Below are 19,505 nucleotides of genomic sequence, written 5' to 3'. Positions count from 1 at the left end.
AAGGCTGCCCTCTCACCTGCTGTGACCCCTCAGGGGAGAAGGACATGAAATTCCCCTTAAGAAAATATCCTTGAAAAAATTTGTTTATCCCAGGTGCATGCTGTTTTTTTCCTACGGCCATTAGACAGTAGAAAATTATTTTTCTTAATGGATTTTTAAAATCTTATTTGATAAGTAATAATGTATCATAAATGGCAGGTTTTATTATGCATCTCTTTAGTTGTTGCTAACAAAAGTACCATGTGCACTTGGTAGAAAATATGGAAAATATAGGAATGCGGAACGAAAAGCATTTATCATCTTGCCTCCCTCTCCAAAAAGAAACAAAACCAGCGAAACTCAGTGAAAGGTGCCACCTGTGCAGAAGCTCTGCCCCTGCTCCGGACCCCGACAGCCCCGTCGTTCTGGTCTTCCTCTTAACACGCTCTCCGAGGAGACCTCCGGCCAGGACAGGTCCACAGAGGCACCTAAGGCAAAGCCACCCCCTACGTGGGGGTCGAGAGGGGGCAGTTTCTAATTAACCCTCGGCCTGCTGGCCTCTTCATAGGCAGCCAGCAAAGGGGGTGGATGATTTTTTAACAAAAAGCAGTGTTGTTCAACCCAGGTTATGGGGCAGGGCTGGTCCAAATCCTCACTTCCCCGTGTAACTGGACACCTCCATCTGCAGAGTTGGAGACAAAGATCAGGGCGGGCCAAATGCTCGTGGTCCCCAGGAGGCAGGAACCAGCATGAAAGCAAGAATAATATTCTTCTGGCCAATAGGTGGCCATGAAACGGCCTCACCAAGAGGCAGGCTGGCAAAGGCCACATGAGGTGATCCGGAAACACCAGGCTGAGGCCGCATTCACCCTCTCAGTATGCGTGACAGTGACTAATTACCGTTCCATTTCTTATTTTCATTTCTGAGCCCAGTGGAAGTGAGGCCAGCGCTAGGAGGCAGAGGGAGAAAAGGGGCACAGGGGAAGTGAGAGGACGGTGCCCCGCTGGGTCTGGCTTCTGTTCGCCTCTGGCCCGTGGGGCACTTGGAGCTGTTAGGTGGATATTGCCAAGACACAATTATGTCTTGAAAGCAGTTTCGTTCTTGAGGGAGTAACGTGTCTTCAAGATCATCACACAAGAAAGCAAAAATCAGCATTTGGGTTGTGTTTTGTCAGCCCCTCCCCTCTTGCTGGAGACTGGGAGTCAATTCAACTCATTTTCACTTTTTCACATGCATGAAGCCAGCTTTCATTTCCTGGTGCATCTGCAGACCCTGGGCTACTGTGTTTGGGTTTCCAGCACCACTGGGGATTCTCAGTTTGTAAAAACTTCTCCCTTTGGAACAAGTCCTGGAAGCCTGACATGAATGAGCCCAGACCATCCCTGTCCCTTGAATAGTAGGTTTTGTTCTAATTTGGAATATTCTGCTTGGGGATAAGAGCTTTTCCTACCAGCTGTTTAATTCCTTCAGCAAACCACAGCTTCAGGCCCCAGCAGGCTCGCGGAGATGTGCACAGTTAGCAGTGAAGTCTGTGTCCTGAAAGGTGGGTGGGTGAGATGAAGCAGCCTCTCAGCAACGCCTGTCCGGAAGCCTGGAACTCCTTTTTTTTTTTTTTTCTTTAAGGAGCCAGGAATTTGAAGCCATTAAAGATTAATCTCTAATGGTTACAGTTCATCCACGGTTTTTAAGTTCTAAGCAAGGCCTGAGGGCAGGAGCAGAAAAAGGAGGATTGAAATCCTCACCGAGCAGAGGAAGAGGGGGCACGGCGTGTACTTGTTGGGAACCTACTGTGTGCCACCTTCAGCGTTCGACACGTCACGTAAATCATCGGATTTAAACTTCAGAGTAACCTGAGAGGTTTTATTTGCTTCATTTTAGAAAAGAAAAGCTTAGGGATCCAAAAGATGAGGGAACTCGCTCAGGGTTATACAGCTGGTAACCTGTGTGTGGTAAGAGACACAATCCAGATTTGAACCCAGGATTTGCTGGCTCCCAGACTTCCTTTCTAGGGTAGGTTACGATTATGAGTTTGATCTCTGGAGTCAAGTCAGGGTTTCTGCGCTCACTGGCAATGTGGTCTTAGACAAATCACTCATCTTCTCTAAACCTTAGTCTCCGCATTTGTGAGGTGGGAACAATATTAACACCCATCTCTTGGGCTGTTGTCGTGGAGGCGTGTCATGGTGCATACGGCGTGCCTAGTCAGCACATAGTAAGCTCTCAAAAAATGTGGCCGTTTCTATGATGCTGCTGCTTTTTGTGTGTGTGTGTGTGTGGTACGCAGGCTTCTCACTGTTGTGGCCTCTCCCGTTGCGGAGCACAGGCTCCGGACACGCAGGCTCAGCGGCCATGGCTCACGGGCCCAGCCGCTCTGCGGCATGTGGGATCTTCCCGGACCGGGGCACGAACCCGTGTCCCCTGCATCGGCAGGCGGACTCTCAACCACTGCGCCACCAGGGAAGCCCTATGATGCTGCTGCTTTTATCATTCTCATCATCATCTCATTAGAATATAAACTAAAGGTACTGTGTTTGTTTGGTTTAAATAGATCGAGGAGAAAGAAAGTTAAATAGGGAGGTTTTTACACTTGATCTTAGGCAAGCGATAGGGAGGTTTTTACAAAGAGAGAGAAGGTCTTTGGAGAAACTCTCAGCAATGTCATCTGGGCCTTTTGACCCTCCCCACAGAGTTTTGATGAGATCATTAGATGAGGGGTCAGGGAGCCTGACTTTATTGTCCCAACGAGGATGGATGTCCCAGAGCCAGCAGGAACGGTCTGCCTTCTGTAGGGCCACCTCTCCCCTAACCTGGCCCATTTTCCCTCCCTTTCTTCTGTCCTCTTGGGCTCAGTTCTGCTTTCCTTGCAACCTACAGCCCACCTGTAGCTCCAGGCCAAGATGCCGGTCCTTATACCAGCCACCTTCTCCAGCAGGTCACAAACTCCTCTGACGACTGGACCATCTCTGGCATTCCAGCCAGCCAGCACCGCCTGACCCTCACCAGACTCGACCCTGGGAGCTTATATGAAGTAGAGATGGCAGCCTACAACTGTGCAGGGGAAGGCCAGACGGCCATGGTCACCTTCCGAACTGGTAAGGGTCCAATGTTGCCCCCAGCTTGGGGCTTCCATGGGCCTGAGTGGTCCTACCAGGCCAGGTGGGCGTCCTGCTCACCTTGCCCCAGCTTTTCACCTTGAACTTCATCTTCCTTTCAGCTCCTGCCTCCCTCTGGTCTGCATGCCTAGGCTGAGGTCCCACCTCGTATCAGGACAGGCACCAGCTGGCCTCTGGCATCCCTTTGCCCCTTTCACACTCGGGGGCCACGTGCAATCTCATGACTGTCGGGCAGAGCTGGAACTCAGACCACACTTCCAGTGTCCTCTATTATTTCCATGGTCTTGTCAGACCCCCTGGCAGAGCTTCAGGCGGAAAGGACTGTGTGGAAGGAGAGACCTAATGCACACTCCCTCTCGTGCTGATCTCAACCCATTTCTACCCAGGACGGCGGCCCAAACCTGAAATCATGGCCAGTAAAGAGCAGCAGATCCAGAGAGATGATCCTGGAGCCAGCCCCCAGAGCAGCAGCCAGCCGGACCACGGCCGCCTGTCCCGTAAGCCCCCGGCAGCCCCGAGGGCGGGAGTGACTTGCAGTCAGAACTGGAACCAGGTCCACCGCCTCAGAAGGCTCACTGCTGCAGGCTGAATGCGGTCTTGAGTCCCGGAGTCCTTGTGACATTTTCCTAGCCTCTCCCCAGTTAACCACAGCGAGGAGATATGGATTGGAGCTTTTCAAGGGCTCCTCCCAGGAGAGAGTGACCCAGAGAGCCCTAGAGAGATCTGACGTGGCCACCAGGGGGTGAGGGCTGTGGGGTGAAGCTGGCCCCCAACAGGAACAGGCCAGGTCTAGTCACATTGCAACCATCTTCTCATGTCCTTTCCTCCCACTTCCTTCCTCCCTTGGGTATGGTCTCCTGCAGCCCCAGAAGCTCCAGACAGGCCCACTATCTCCATGGCCTCTGAGACCTCAGTGTATGTGACCTGGATTCCGCGTGGGAACGGCGGCTTCCCCATCCAGTCCTTCCGAGTGGAGTACAAGAAGCTGAAGAAAGTGGGGGACTGGATTCTGGCCACCAGCGCCATCCCTCCCTCCCGGCTCTCGGTGGAGATCACAGGCCTAGAGAAAGGTAGGGCCCTGGCCACTGCCCTCCCTGGTCCCCCGGCTGCCCCCGGCCCCCTGGAGGAGAAGGGAAGCTTTGGAGGGTCTTCTCTCTGCTTGTCGTCCACCCACCACCAGCCTCCTGTGGCCACTCTTGGTTGTGTTACCTCAGTCCCACAAGGCCTTCCTTCTCCCTCCCTCTCTCCGTAATTGGTCCCAAGCCACCTCCTGCATGGTGCCTCCTTTTATTTTTAACTTTTTATTTTATATTGGAGTAGAGTTGATTAACAACGGTTTGTTAGTTTCAGGTGTACAGCAGAGTTATATCCTTTTTCAGATTCTTGTCCCGTTTAGGTTACATAATATTTTTTAAAAAACTTTTTATTTTCTATTGGAGTATAGCCGATTAACAATGTAGTGATAGTTTCAGGTCCACAGCAAAGTGACTCAGCCACACATATACATCTTTCCATTCTCCCTCAGACTCCCCTCCCATCCAGGCTGCCACATAACATTGAGCCAAGTTCTCTGTGCTATACAGTAGGTCCTTGTTGGTTATCCATTTTAAATACAGCAGTGTGTACACGTCAATCCCAAACTCCCTGACTATCCCTCCCCCGCCCCACCCTTCCCCCCCTTGTCAGTCTGTTTCTGTTTTGTAAGTAAGTTCATTTTTTTTTTTTTTTTTTTTAGATTCCACATATAAGGGATACCATATGATATTTGTCTTTCTCTGACTTGACTTCACTCAGTATGACAATCTCTAGGTCCATCCATGTTGGGGCAAATGGCATTATTTCATTCTTTTTTATGGCTGAGTAATATTCCATTGTATATAAGTACCACATCTTCTTTATCCATTCCTCTGTCAGTGGACATTTAGATTGCTTCCACATCTTGGCTATTGTAACCAGTGCTGCAGTGAACATTGGGGTGCATGTATCCTTTCGGACCATGGTTTTCTCTGGATATATGCCCAGGAGTGGGATTGCAGGATCATATGGTATAGCTCTATTTTTAGTTTTTTAAGGAACCTCCATACTGTTCTCCATAGCAGTTATACCAATTTATATTCCCACCAACAGTGCAAGAGGGTTCCCCTTTTCTCTGTGTGGCTCCTTTCTAATGAGGGTAGGAGTGCTTAAGTCCTTTGGGGCTTGCTTTTGGGGAAGGGCTGCCCAAAAGATCCCTCCAGGTCCTGAGCCTGGATGGGCTGAAGGGCAGGGAGATGGTGTCTCCCAGCCCCCAGGTTCAGTGAGTGTCTCTCCCCAGGCACCTCCTACAAGTTCCGAGTCCGGGCTCTGAACATGCTGGGGGAGAGCGAGCCCAGCGCCCCCTCCCGGCCCTACGCTGTGTCAGGCTACAGCGGCCGTGTGTACGAGAGGCCCGTGGCAGGCCCTTACATCACCTTCACGGATGCCGTCAACGAGACCACCATCATGCTCAAGTGGATGGTAAGTGGCCTGGCATGGCCAGCAGCGGAAGACGGTGCTGAGCTCCGTGTTGGGTGGGAGCTGGACGCTGCAGCCCAGGCAGGAAGGAATCACCTTTCTCCCTTGACTCATTCTAGGCTGCTACCCCTTTAAGTGTTCCTCCACCTTCGTACCTGGGAATTGGGCCAGAGGGACTCAACCTCACAATACCCGGGAAACTTCAGACAGGACTTAAGTCTTTGAAGAAATGACCATTTGTTTCCTGTCTCCAAAAGTTACGGACTCCTAGGCTAAATAAAATAATGAGTGATCGCTACAGCACTGTCCAGAGAGCCTTGGGGAGATCATCAGAAATGTTTGTCAGGGTCTCCAGTGAATTTTTTATTAATTTTTATTGGAGTATGGTTGCTTTACAATGTTGTGTTAGCCTCCACTGCACAACAAAACGAATCAGCCATACACATACAGATATCCCCTCCCTTTTGGACTTCCCTCCCATTTAGGTTACCACAGTGCATTAGGTAGAGTTCCCTGTGCTATACAATATGTTCCCATCAGTTGTCTATTTTATACATAGTATCAATAATGTATATGTGTCAATCCCAATCTCCCAATTCCTCCCTCCCACCCCTTTCCCCCGTGGTATCCATACATTTGTTCTCTACATCTATGTCTCTATTTCTATTGAGAATCAGCCATTCTGACCAGTGTAAGGTGATACCTCATTGTAGTTTTGATTTGCATTTCCCTAATAATTAGTGATGTTGAGCATCTTTTCGTGTGTTTGTTGGCCATCTGTATGTCTCCTTTGGAGAAATGTCTATTTAGGTCTTCTACCCATTTTTGGATGGGTTGTTTGTTTTTTTGATATTGAGCTGTATGAGCTGCTTGTATATTTTGGAGATTAATCCTTTGTCGGTTGCTTCATTTGCAAATATTTTCTCCCATTTTGAGGGTTGTCTTTTGGTCTTGTTTATGGTTTACTTTGCTGTTCAAAAGCTTTGAAGTTTCATTAGGTCCCATTTGTTTATTTTTGTTTTTATTTCCATTTCTCTAGGAGGTGGGTCAGAAGGGATCTTGCTGTGATTTATGTCATACAGTGTTCTGCCTATATTTTCCTCTAAGAGTTTTATAGTGTCAGGTCTTACCATTTAGGTTTTTAATCCATTTTGAGTTTATTTTTGTGTATGGTGTTAGGGAATGTTCTAATTTCATTCTCTTACATGCAGCTGTCCAGTTTTCCCAGCACCGCTTATTGAAGAGGCTGTCTTTTCTCCATTGTATATTCTTACCTCCTTTGTCATAGATTAGGTGAGCATAGGTGCATGGGTTTATCTTTGGGCTTTCTGTCCTGTTCCATTGATCTATATTTCTGTTTTTGTGCCAGTACTTGATTACCGTAGCTTTGTAGTATAGTCTGAAGTCAGGGAGCCTGATTCCTCCAGCTTCACTGTTTTTAAGATTGCTTTGGCTATTCGGGGTCTTTTGTATTTCCTAACAAATTGTAAAATTTTTTGTCCTAGTTCTGTAAAAAATGCCACTGGTAATTTGATAGGGATTGCGTTGAATCTCTAGATTGCTTTTGGTAGTATAGTCATTTTCACAATATTGATTCTTCTAATCCAAGAACATGGTATATCTCTCCATCTGTTTATGTCATCTTTGATTTCTTTCATCAGTGTTTTATAGTTCTCTGAGTACAGGTCTTTTGCCTCCTTAGGTAGGTTTATTCCTAGGTATTTTATTCTTTTTCTTGCAGTGGTAAATGGGATTGTTTCCTTAATTTCTTTCTGCCTTTGCGTTGTTAATGTATAGGAATGCAAGAGATTTCTGTGTATTAATTTTGTATCCTGCAACTTTACCAAATTCATTGATTAGCTCTAGTAGTTCTCTGGTGACATCTTTAGGATTTTCTATGTATAGTATCATGTCATCTGCAAACAGTGACCGTTTTACTTCTTCTTTTCCAATTTGGATTCTTTCATTTCTTTTTCTTCTCTGATTGCCTTGGCTAGGACTTCCAAAACTATGTTGAATAATAGTGGCGAGAGTGGACACCCTTGTCTTGTTCCTGATCTTAGAGGAAATGCTTTCAACCTTTCACCATTGAGAATAATTTTTACTGTGGGGTTGTCATATGGCCTTTATTATGTTGAGGTGGGTTCCCTCTATACCCACTTTCTGGAGAGTTTTTTTTATCATAAATCAGTACTCAATTTTGTTGAAAGCTTTTTCTGCATCTATTGAGATGATCATATGGTTTTTATTCTTTAATTTAATTATGTGGTGTAGCACACTGATTGATTTGCATATATTGGAGAATCCTTGCATCCCTGGGATAGACCCCATTTGATCATGGTGTATGATCCTTTTAATGTGCTGTCAGATTCTGTTCACTAGTATTTTGTTGAGGATTTTTGCATCTGTGTTCATCAGTGATACTGGCCTGTAGTTTTCTTGTTTTGTGATATCTTTGTCTGATTTTTTGGTATCAGGATGGATGATGGTAGTCTCATAGAATGAATTTGGGAGTGTTCCATCCTCTGCAATTTTTTGGAAGAGTTTGAGAAGGATAGGTGTCAACTCTTCCTCTAAATGTCTTACGGAATTCACCTGTGAAGCCGTCTGGTCCTGAACTTTTGCTTGTTGGAAGGTTTTTAATCACAGTTTCAATTTTATTACTCGTGATTGGTCTGTTCATATTTTCTGTTTCTTCTTGGTTCAGTCTTGGAAGGTTGCACTTTTCTAAGAATTTGTCCATTTCATCCAGGTTGTCCATTTTATTGGCATATAGTTGCTTGTAGTACTCTCTTATGATTCTTTGTATTTCTGTGGTGTCAGTTGTAACTTCTTTTCATTTCTAATTTTACTGATTTGAGTCCTCTCCCTTTTTTTCTTGATGAGTCTGGCTAAAGGTTTATCAATTTTGTTTATCTTCTCAAAGAACCAGCTTCTAGTTTTGTCGATCTTTGCTATCGTTTCCTTCACTTCTTTTTCATTTATTTCTGATCTGAGCTTTATGATTTCTTTCCTTCTACTAACTTTGGGTTTTGTTTGTTCTTTCTCTAGTTGCTTTAGGTGTAAGGTTAGGTTGTTTATTTGAGATGTTTCTTGTTTCTTGAGGTAAGGTTGTATTGCCATAAACTTCCCTCTTAGAACTGCTTTTCTTGCATCCCATAGGTTTTGGGTCATCATGTTTTCATTGTCACTTGTTTCTAGGTATTTTTTGATTTCCTCTTTGATTTCTTCAGTGATCTCTTGGTTATTTAGTAGCGTATTGTTTAGCCTGTGTTTGTATTTTTTACAGTTTTTTTCTCGTAATTGATTTCTAATCTCAGAGCATTGTGGTTGGAAAAGATGCTGACTATGATTTCAGTTTTCTTAAATTTACTGAGGCTCGATTGGTGACCCAAGATGTGACCTATCCTGGAGAATGTTCCATGAGCCCTTGAGAAGAAAGTGTATTCTGCCATTTTCGGGTGGAATGTCCTATAAACATCAGTTAAGCCCATCTTGTCTAATGTGTCATTTAAAGCTTGTGTTTCCTTATTTATTTTCATTTTGTATGATCTGTCCATTGGTGTAAGTGGAGTGTTAAAGTCCCCCACTATTATTGTGCTACTGTCGATTTCTCCTTTTATGGCTGTTAGCATTTGCCTTATGTATTGAGGTGCTCCTATGTTGGGAGCATAGGTATTTACAGTTGTTATATCTTCTTCTTGGATTGATCCTTTGATCATTATGTAGTGTCCTTCCTTGTCTCTTGTAATAGTCTTTATTTTAAAGTCTATCTTGTTTGACATGAGTATTGCTACTCCAGCTTTTTTGATTCCCATTTGCATGGAATATCCTTTTCCATCCCCTCACTTTCAGTCTGTATGTGTCGCTAGGTCTGAAGTGGGTCTCTTGCAGACAGCATATATATAGATCTTGTTTTTGTATCCATTCGGCCAGTCTCTGTCTTTTGGTTGGGGCATTTAATCCATTTACATTTAAGGTGATTATAGATATGTATGTTCCTATTCCCATTTTCTTAATTGTTTTGGGTTTATTCTTGAATGTCTTTTTCTTTTCTTGTGTTTCCCTCCCAGAGAAGTTCCTTTAGCATTTGTTGTAGAGCTGGTTTGGTGGTGCTGAATTCTCTTAGCTTTTGCTTGTCTGTAAAGCTTTTGATTTCTCCATCGAATCTGAATGAGATCCTTGCTGGGTAGAGTAATCTTGGTTGTAGGTTTTTCCCTTTCATCACTTTAAATATGTCCTGCCATTCCCTTCTGGCCTGCAAAATTTCTGCTGAAAAATCAGCTGATAATCTTATGGGGATTCCCTTGTAGGTTATTTGTTGCTTTTCCCTTGCTGCTTTTAATATTTGTTCTTTGTATTTAATTTTTGTTAGTTTGATTAACATGTGTCTCGGCGTGTTTCTCCTTGGGTTTATCCTGTATGGAACTCTGTGCTTCCTAGACTTGATTGACTATTTCTTTTCCCACGTTAGGGAAGTTTTCAACTCTAATCTCTTCGAATATTTTCTCGGCCCTTTCCCTTCCTCGTCTTCTTCTGGGACCCCTATAATTCGAATGTTGGTGTGTTCGATGTTGTCCCAGAGGTCTCTTAGACTGTCCTCAATTCTTTTCATTCTTTTTTCTTTTTTCTGTTCCTTGGCAGTTAACTCCACCATTGTATCTTCCAGCTCACTTATTCGTTCTTCTGCCTTGGTTATTCTGCTGTTGATTGCTTCATATGTATTTTTCATTTCAGTTATTGTGTGGTTCATCACTGTTTGTTTCTTCTTTAGTTCTTGTAGGTCCTTGTTAAATGTTTCTTGTATTTTCCCCATTCTATTTCCTAGATCTTGGATCATCTTTATTATCATTGCTCTGAATTCTTTTTCAGACAGCTTGCCTATTTCCTCTTCATCTATTTGGTCTTGTGGGAGTTTACCTTGCTCCTTTGTCTGCAGAGTGTTTCTCTGTCATTTCGTTTTGTCTGACCTACTTTGTTTATGGTCTTCTTTCTGCAGGCTGTAGGGTCATAGTTCTTGTTGTTTCTGTTGACTGCCCCCTGCTGGGTGAGGTCGGTCCAGGGGCTTGTACAGGCTTCCTGGTGGGAGCACCTGGTGCCCGTGCTCTGTTGGGTGGAGTTGAGTCTTTTCCCTCTTGATGGGCAGGGCTGCATCAGGTGGTATGTTTTGGGGTGTCTGTGAACTTAGTCCAGCTTTAGGCAGCCTGTCTACTGATGGATGGGCCTGTCTTGCTGGTTGTTTGGTGTGAGGTGTTTGGCACTGGAGCCTGCAGGCAGTTGTGTGGGGTCGGGTCTTGGTGTTGATATGGATACCTTCAGGAACGTGCACGCCAATTAATATTCCCTGGGCCCGGGAATTCTCTGGTGTTCCAGCATCCTGGACTCTATGTCTCCACCCTGGAGGCCCAGGCCCAACCCCTAGTTGGGGTCTCCAGTGAGTTTTAAACTCTAGGCCAGGGTAAAATTTCCATCCCCCAGTGGTTTCGATCACACGATGATTTCTCTGCTCCATTGTCAACTTGTTTCTTCTTTCTTCCCTGTAGTATATTCCAGCAAGTAACAACAACACCCCAATCCATGGCTTTTATATCTATTACCGACCCACGGACAGCGACAATGATAGTGACTACAAGAAGGATATGGTGGAAGGTGAGAAACACGTGTGTGAGATAGTTTCCTCTGTTGGCAAGGGGCTCTAGGAGTTGGTGAAAGTAGAAAACGTGGGCTGGCCTGCCCCACATCGTTGGCTCTTTCTTGATACACTTGGGGTCACTGAGTTCATAAACCCACATGCTTCGTTCCATGGTGATGGGACAATGGGAACATGGGTGGGCACCTAGAACGTTGCCTCCAGTGGGGGCCAAGCAAGCCACATGCATAATCATCACACGGACTCTCTCTCTGTCTTTCCCAGGGGATAGATACTGGCACTCCATCAGCCACCTGCAGCCGGAGACCTCCTATGACATTAAGATGCAGTGCTTCAACGAGGGAGGGGAGAGTGAGTTCAGCAACGTGATGATTTGTGAAACCAAAGGTGATCTCTTTGGGTTCTCTGATCTCCTCTTGCTCTCCTCCCAGCAGACTAGGGCAGAGTCACTGCTCTGTGTGCCATGCTGGGTATCTCTTCTCCAGAATGACTCCTTATTTTCCAAGTATCCCCAGACTTTGTCATCTTAACCCTTCTCTTCATTTGCCTGTGCTTCGTATTAAGTACGAGTGGGCTGCCGTCATGACGGTTTCATGGAGCTTGGGAATTAACTCACACGTGAACTCATGGGTTAGAACCCACTCTTAAGTTGGGAGCTTTCTATAAACACTTTATTCCTACAGTAACATTTGGTACTCACATTGGTTCGTTTACTGAACTACAACCCCATGGGAAAAGAAACTGAGCATCACGACATGTTATACCTTGACCAAGGTCACACAGCTGGTTAGCGGTGGAGCACACTTTGGGCCAAGTTTGTCCAACTACAAGCCCAGACTCTTTCCCTGCACTAAAACACGTGAAATATATTCATATAATAACTTGATTTTTGCACATCGGTCAAGTGGATAGATAACATTTCCATTTCGTAAAGGTGTATTGCAAAAAATTGTAATCAGGAGAAGATCCCAGAGGAACAGGGATAGAGCCAAGAAAACGATCCATTTTCCTGTCACAGCAACATTCTGTCTCCCGTGTGCCCTTCCTGCTCCTGCACTAAAACACGTGAAATATATTCATATAATAACTTGATTTTTGCACATCGGTCAAGTGGATGGATATCATTTCCATTTCGCAAATACTGAAAGGTGTATTGCAAAAAATTGTAATCAGGAGAAGATCCCAGAGGAACAGGGATAGAGCCAAGAAAACGATCCATTTTCCTGTCACAGCAACATTCTGTCTCCCGTGTGCCCTTCCTGCCCTCTTCTGTCACGTACAGTGAAGGGGCAGATTCACACACAGCCAGCATTCCTGTGTCAGGGGACACGCAGAGTGCCCGGGGCAAAGAACAGAGACTTCACACAGCCTTCACGTTGGTCTTCTGGAAGGACTGAACCTTCAGCAGGGTGGAGGCAGTGGCCTGGGGCATAGGACGAGCCTTCACGTAGCTCCGCATGGTGGGAGTATGTGACACTGGAAGGATGAGAGAGGGCAGTGCTCAGGGAAGAGGCCACGGGCATCAGGGACCCTGCGGGCTGTGAGGTGGAGAAGGGTCGTCGTTGGATTTGTTTGTCAGGAAGGGTCACTGGTGACTATGCAGGAATGGGCTGAGGGGAGAGAACCGGGGCCGCGAAGGAAAGGTGAAGAGGAGGGGTGGGTTTGAGCCTCTTAGGGAGCGTAGGGAGGACCAGGGACTGGTAGTGTGTTGAGGCTGGGAGAGAGTGAAAGGAGTTCAGCATAAACCTTGAGGTTTTGAACTTGAAGAACCACACAGGTGGTGGTGCCATCTATCAAAAAGGGGAAAGCCAGCAGGGAACTCGCTTCCACAAGAAAGGAACAACGTGAACCACTTGGAGGCGTACCTGAGTCTGATTCTTCTGAGATGTTGAAATGCAAGTGTCCCGTGAGGGAAGCAGGTCTCCTACCCAGGGAGGACCCTGGGTAAGGGTATTTGGCGGTCACTGGGATGTAGGCTGAAATCACAGGAATAGAGGGAAGAAGAAGACAGAGTGTAGTCTGAGAGGGACTAGAAGACTTCTCAGTGTCTGAGGCAAAGACAGGAAGAAAAGGGAAAGAAGAGAGAAATGTAAGCAGCAGCGGCCGAGAGGTTACGGGAAACCCAGAAGACTGTAGTATCAGAAAGTCACGGGGGAGGACGGCTGCGAAAAGGAGTTAACGATGTCAGATACATCCTGATAAGAGCAAAAGCCAGATGCCGAGGTTGCCGCCTCGTAAACTTTTGGATTGGCATTTCTCTAGCACTGTCAGTCCTAGTGAGCCCCGAACCCCGTCTCCCTGCTCTGCACCCCAGCTCAGACCTAGGACTTCACATCTCTCGATGCACCCAGGAATAGCAAATTCACGGGGAAGTTCTTCCATTCCCAGTTCTTTCTGGTTTCAGGTACTTTTTATATTTTCTTCCAAAAGTTCCCCAGCTATGCTTCTAGAAAACCCCTACACCACTTCTGCCCCCAAAGACCCAGTCTGCCCCTAGTGCTTGGTCCACAAATATCTCAGGGTGTTTCTTGAAGTACAAGGCTCAAGTGTCTTCAGCGACGCCCAGTTTCACCTTAGATGTCAGTTTCACGCTAAGCTTGGACACCAAACTCATCCACCAAAGGCCCTGTCTTACAAGTTTGACCCCGTTTCTCACACCCGTGGAATCAGGATATTGTTTTCCTATTTTTCATGAAAGAAATGTCAAAGAAATAGAGGCTGAAGTGAGTTTTGTCCCAATTAACAGCCCGGAAGTCTTCTGGTCAGCCTGGTCGACTCCCACCCCCAACTCTGGCCCCGCCACAGCTACCACCCCATGAAACCATAGAGCGGCCGGTGGGCACAGGGGCCATGGTGGCCCGCTCCAGCGACCTGCCCTACCTGATCGTCGGGGTCGTCCTGGGCTCCATCGTCCTCATCATCGTTGCCTTCATCCCCTTCTGCTTGTGGAGGGCCTGGTCTAAGCAAAGTGAGTGAATGACCGTCCTCAACACCAAGGGGAAGGAGCCTGGGGCGGGGGTGAGGGGTCTCCCAGTCCCTAAGGAGGCCTCTGCCCAGGGCAGGATCCCAGGCACCCTGCTTCACGCACGGGAGCTCAAGTTTCTGGTGGGTCCCCCAGAGGGCTTGGAGAGAGTCGGAGAACGCTCACAGATGGGGCCTTCCCTTCGGCTCATAGATGTTGGCAGATGGGGAGGATGAAGTGGGAGTTGGTCTGTGTTCTCTGCATCCCTAGAGCTCAGTACTTAGCTGGCTCTGTTTTCTTTTACTGTCTCAAGCTCTGACCACGTACTCATACTTTCAGTTGACCCTGCCTCTTCCCGCCTCTTTAGGTCTGTGGCTCCCTCGAGCTTTCCCCCTAATCCTAGGTTAGTCTGATTTATCCATTGATTTCTGCTTCAGATGGTGACACGTCTGGTCAACTTGCTTCATTTAAATATTGTTCCTTGTGTTAACTTGCCACGTCATTCTCCCAAATCCTGGTCCTGTGTCTCCTCTCCCTACTGCAAAAAAAAAATAGTCTAGATGTTAGGAAGAAGTGGGAGACAGGAAGAATTTTCCGAGAGAAAGAATATTCTCTACCCTGGCGCGATGCCAACTCCCCGCCTACCTCATTTGACCTTAAGTCCTCAGGAGTTTTCTGAGATTCACGTGGGACTTTTTCAAGCTGCCCCAGGCCTCCTTGACCTAAGCGTAGCTCTATCCTTCTGTTCTTCCAGAACATACAACAGACCTGGGTTTTCCTCGAAGTGCCCTTCTGCCCTCCTCCTGCCAATACACTATGGTACCACTGGGAGGGCTCCCAGGCCACCAAGCCAATGGGCAGCCCTACCTCAGTGGCACCCGCGGACGGGCCTGTACCGATGGGGTACCTGTGAACAGGGCCTGCCCTGCAGCTGCCATGGGCTACCCAGGCATGAAGCTTCAGCAGCGCCGCCCAGGGGAGCTTCAGCAGGTAACGTAGTTCTGGGAGTGTGGGCACGCAGGGACGGGTCACGTGGAGGGCGTGGCCGGGCCACCTCCTGAGGCTCCCTCCCTTCTAGCCTCTAATCCCGGGCTGCTGGGCCTGCTGAACAACGAATGGGGAAGTTACCTGGACTCTCTGACGTGACCTTCTCGTTCCTCGTTTGAGCAGCAGGATGACACCAACAGCACGCTGAGGCAGACCGTTCTTGGCAGTGGATGTGACCCCCCCAGTCACCAGATTCCCAGGTACCCAGGCCCCTCCCTGCCTTCCACCCCTGAGCCCCAGGGCTCGCTCTCTCACTAGTTCCTCAAACCCAGCATGGATCACTGAGAGGTGAGCACAAGTGCTTCACTCACGATCCCCTCATCTGACAAACTGCTCCCCTGGACTCTTTTTTTTTTTTTTTCCCGGTACGCGGGCCTCTTACTGTTGTGGCCTGTCCCGTTGCTGGAGCACAGGCTCCGGACGCACAGGCTCAGCGGCCATGGCTCACGGGTCCAGCCGCTCTGCGGCATGTGGGATCTTCCCGGACCGGGGCACGAACCCGTGTCCCCTGCATCGGCAGGCGGACTCTCAGCCACTGCGCCACCAGGGAAGCCCTCCCCTGGACTCTTAGCCTAAGGGGGTTAGTTGTTGTGTTTGCAGTTATGACGCCTTTTCTGCTCAGCAATTCCTCCCTCGCTTCTCAGGCCAGAGCAGCCCCACCCAGCTGGCTCTGCCCATAGGCCCCACGTCCTCTCATATACTCAGGACACACATGGAGTCAAATGGAAAGAGACTAGAATTTGCCTGTGGAAGCGATGGTGTGGCACCTCTTGATGTCCAAAGGGGAGCAGCCCCTGCCCCGCCTGAGCCCTGCCCAGCTCTGCTGCCCCAGACGGGAGTATCCAGGGCAGTGGGATCCAGGCCCACGCTGCCCCTGCCTCACCCCTCCGACTGGTTTTGTGCATGCAGGGCTCCCAAGTCTAACCCGGACGAGGGCCCGCTCTTATACACACTGCCCGATGACTCAGCTTGCCAGCTGCTCCAGCCTCAGCAGGACTGCCACCACCTCCGGGGGCAGCCAGCAGCCACGGGCCAGCCCGGCACAAGGCGTGTACCCCAGGGTCCTGGGCTGGAAGCCACGTGGGACCCTCTTTCTCATCCAGGTAAGTGCTGAGGGCAGGGCGGGCGGTTGAACAGGCTGGGGATGAGGTGAGGCGTAGGCATCCACGACCCGGGAGTGACGTGCAGGCAGGGCGAGAACAGTCCCTGAAGGCGGTGTTTGGTAAAGACCATCCACAGCTTGTATATCCGAGATGGGGGTGCAAAGGGGAGCTGGCCACCTCCTTCCCTGCTGAAGGCCCAGCACACCTGCAGGGAGTGTCAGGTGGGTCCAACATGGCAAGCTGTGTCCTCAAAGGCTGAGAGAACGGGCACTTCTCCATTTCAGGGAAAGAAGTCCTTTTGGTCTCAGCATCTCAAGGCCACTCACCAATTCCCGCCGCCTCTCATCACATCACTCTCTAATCGCTCCGAAGTACCTTGCTTTGTTGGGTCTTGTCTCGTAATTAAGGAATGAGGTTGCATCCATCATTAAGCCAAGTTCTCACATCATCAGAGCTCTGTGCTTCCAGAGGACTTGCCCTCGAAGGGACTCGATGCACAGTGCGCCCAGCCCACTGTCCTTTGTGCCCATCTTTTTGATACCTGGTTGGGCACAGGCTGGTTCAGAGAATTAGCTGCTGTTTCTTATAGCCTCCATGGTGTGGCTTCCAGGTCACGTGCAGCCCCCAGACCCTGGGAGATGAAATTCTAAGACAGGTACCTCCTAGAGCCAGACCCCAGTAGCATCCACACGGGACTCCCTCCATCGGGGGGCATGAGTTGTGAGTGAGATGATCATGGCCAGAAAGCATAGCAGAAGGGTGTACTAGCAGCCCACACCTGGAGAGAGCAGAACTTTCTTGCACGGTTCCTGGGCTCAGCTGACGTCATCTGCCCCTGGTTATAGGGTAGATGCATGAGGGTCTCCACGCTTTCACCACTGAAATGTGCAGGTGGGACGTGGGTAAGAAGTGGCCCATACTTAGAGGGAGTGTAATTGTCCTTTTTGTGGTTGTAGGTCTCTGTCCTTCCTCTAAAGCCAGTAACCAGCTCCCAGAGAGAGAGCCCAGAGAGAGGGTGACCCAGTGCTGCTGAGCACTGGTTCCTGGTCAGTCTGGATTCTAACGTTTCCCACTTTTCTCTCCCCTCAGGGTCCCGGTGCTGCTTGGGCCTCGTACCGGTTGAAGAGGTGGCCAGTCCTGACTCCTGCCCTGCGGGGAGAGGAGACTGGTGTCCCCAGCACCCCGTGGGGGCCTACGTAGGGCAGGAACTTGGGATGCGGCTCTCTCCCAGCCCACCGGTTCACATGTCTTTTGAAATACCACCTCCTACAATTTAGGCAGAAGCTGATATCCCAGAAAGACGCTATATATTGTTGTTTCTTTAAAAAAGAGAGAAAATTGGTATTTATTTTTCTATAATAGCCATATTTATATATTTATGCACTTGTAAATAAATGTATATGTTTTTATAATTCTGGAGAGACATAGGGAATCCTCCCCACTGAGGTCTGAGGTGGGAAGCAAAGAAGCCGCAACGGAACAGGAGTCAACCGGCAAAGAGCAGCACAGACAGACTGAGGAGGCAGCCCGTCCCTTAGACCCTCCGCCGCTGCCTGGGCCCCTGCAGAAGGCCCACAGAGAAGCCCGTGGAAGGAGGACTCCTAGGCACACTGTCCACAGTGACTGCAGGAGAAGGGCCAGGGCCACGCGATCGGAGGCTGCAGTCACCCGCGACAGTGGCTGGATCTGGTGCTAAAGGAAACGTTTTCCCAAGATGCCCGTGAGACTAGACTAAGATGTGTATAGTACTATAAGCATTAACAAACCTTCCAGAATCAATAATCTGTGGCAACATATCTCTGTAAAAACAAACACTGTAATGTCTAAATAAATGTTTAGTCTTCCCTGTAACCTACAGCTTAGTCACGTATGAGTCAGCATTCTCTTTAGATGTTAGGATTCAGTCTGAGTATTTGAAGAAACATCCACTTGTGATGTTTTCAGATCCATCGAGGAGAAGTCTGGAAAAGGTAGCAAATGTTTCTAATTTTGTCTTTTTAAATATTGACTCTCAGTTGTGTTTTCATTAATGCAGATGCGTGGTAACTGTTTAGTCCAAGAGGGACACAGTGTACAGTGGGCGAGGAGAAGCAGATTCACCGTTCTCTGACTGGACTTGAGGTAAAGCTATGGTCAGATCGGAAGGAATGAGGCTCATCTTTTCTATGCAGGTGTGTGTTGAAGACTAAGTATTTTCTCCAAAATGCCATTTAGTGAAGTGCTGTGCTACAGGTGAACATATGGTGCCTCGTAAAATTCCCTCCCCAAAAAAAAAAAAAAAAAAAAAAAAAAAAAATTCACTTCACTTCCCTTCTTTCCAAAGAAACAGCAACGTGGCCAGGGGAGTTGACTCACTAGTTGTTTAAAATCAACATTTACTCACTGCCGTCCAACCACAGGATCAACCTTTGTCCGGGCAAGTGGAAGTAGATGGAGGCTGAAGCTTTTTGCTGAGAGCCCTACCACACTTTAACTGTTTTCAGGAAGGAAATGTACCTTTTAGATTTCAGTAGAGTTGAGTTACAGATGAAATGCCACTTGAAACACTTAATCCTCTTCCGGGTCATCAATGGCAGACCCTAGCTTCACACTCCAGTCACAAATTGAATAAAGTCCTAAGAAAGCCCCAGGAGGTGACTGATGGTCTAGGGCAAGTGCGCCTTCTGCTGGCCATAAGAGATTCCTGCATCCTTTCTCTGTCCAGCAGCTAAATTGGAACATGGTTTTCAGAAAAGCAGTCTTTTAAAAATATTTCAAGAAATGAAATGAAGGACTGTAGGAGTACAGAAATAACAGGAAAGGAGACGTAGAGCAGGGAAGAGATAAGATATTGTGACTTCAGACACAATCTGGCATCAAGGGCCTAGAGGTCACTTCCAGAAGAGGGACAGATCTTACCTCTCAGATCTGGGCTATAACTCAACTTCTAGCCCATTGGCTTTTGAAAACAAAAACACTCCCCTGTTTTCCTAATGCTTGATGATCCCAGTGGTTGTCAAGGCGAGTTTTGGTGAACTTTATGGCAGTGGTATGGTTCCAGTGCTGTGCAGAAAGCAGTTTTATGCGACAACAGTGCTTTTAGCTCTCAAAAAAAAAAAAAAAAAAAAAAGCCTGGGAATGAAAAAGCACTTCTAAGGCAGGTTAAATGAGATAAATG

The 19,505-nt window shown here is 47.8% G+C and overlaps 1 protein-coding gene across 5 annotated transcripts in view; it reads left to right on the top strand.

Annotated features, from left to right (window-relative positions):
- BOC (BOC cell adhesion associated, oncogene regulated) overlaps positions 1 to 18,203 on the top strand; it is a 230,550-nt gene extending 212,347 nt beyond the window's left edge. For 3 of the 5 annotated variants that reach the window (XM_024735414.1, XM_024735416.1, XM_024735413.1), the window contains 11 exons: positions 2,910 to 3,072; positions 3,480 to 3,590; positions 3,957 to 4,163; positions 5,408 to 5,589; positions 11,130 to 11,235; positions 11,501 to 11,623; positions 13,983 to 14,204; positions 14,953 to 15,188; positions 15,369 to 15,445; positions 16,155 to 16,348; positions 17,438 to 18,203. In XM_024735414.1, coding sequence (XP_024591182.1) covers positions 2,910 to 3,072; positions 3,480 to 3,590; positions 3,957 to 4,163; positions 5,408 to 5,589; positions 11,130 to 11,235; positions 11,501 to 11,623; positions 13,983 to 14,204; positions 14,953 to 15,188; positions 15,369 to 15,445; positions 16,155 to 16,348; positions 17,438 to 17,625 — 1,809 coding nt within the window. In that variant the 3' untranslated portion in view covers positions 17,626 to 18,203. Of the gene's footprint in view, positions 1 to 2,909; positions 3,073 to 3,479; positions 3,591 to 3,956; positions 4,164 to 5,407; positions 5,590 to 11,129; positions 11,236 to 11,500; positions 11,624 to 13,982; positions 14,205 to 14,952; positions 15,189 to 15,276; positions 15,337 to 15,368; positions 15,446 to 16,154; positions 16,349 to 17,437 lie in introns of those variants that run through there. The other 2 variants (XM_024735415.1, XM_024735417.1) reach the window with 2 other exon arrangements.
- Positions 18,204 to 19,505: the final 1,302 nt, after the last annotated feature.

The sequence above is a fragment of the Neophocaena asiaeorientalis genome, unplaced genomic scaffold, assembly GCF_003031525.2.
Source record: "Neophocaena asiaeorientalis asiaeorientalis breed wild unplaced genomic scaffold, Neophocaena_asiaeorientalis_V1.1 scaffold136, whole genome shotgun sequence".
NCBI classification, from domain to species: Eukaryota; Metazoa; Chordata; class Mammalia; order Artiodactyla; family Phocoenidae; genus Neophocaena; species Neophocaena asiaeorientalis.
The sequence above is the reverse complement of the archived record's forward strand: the minus strand, read 5'-3'. Positions and strand labels throughout refer to the sequence as shown.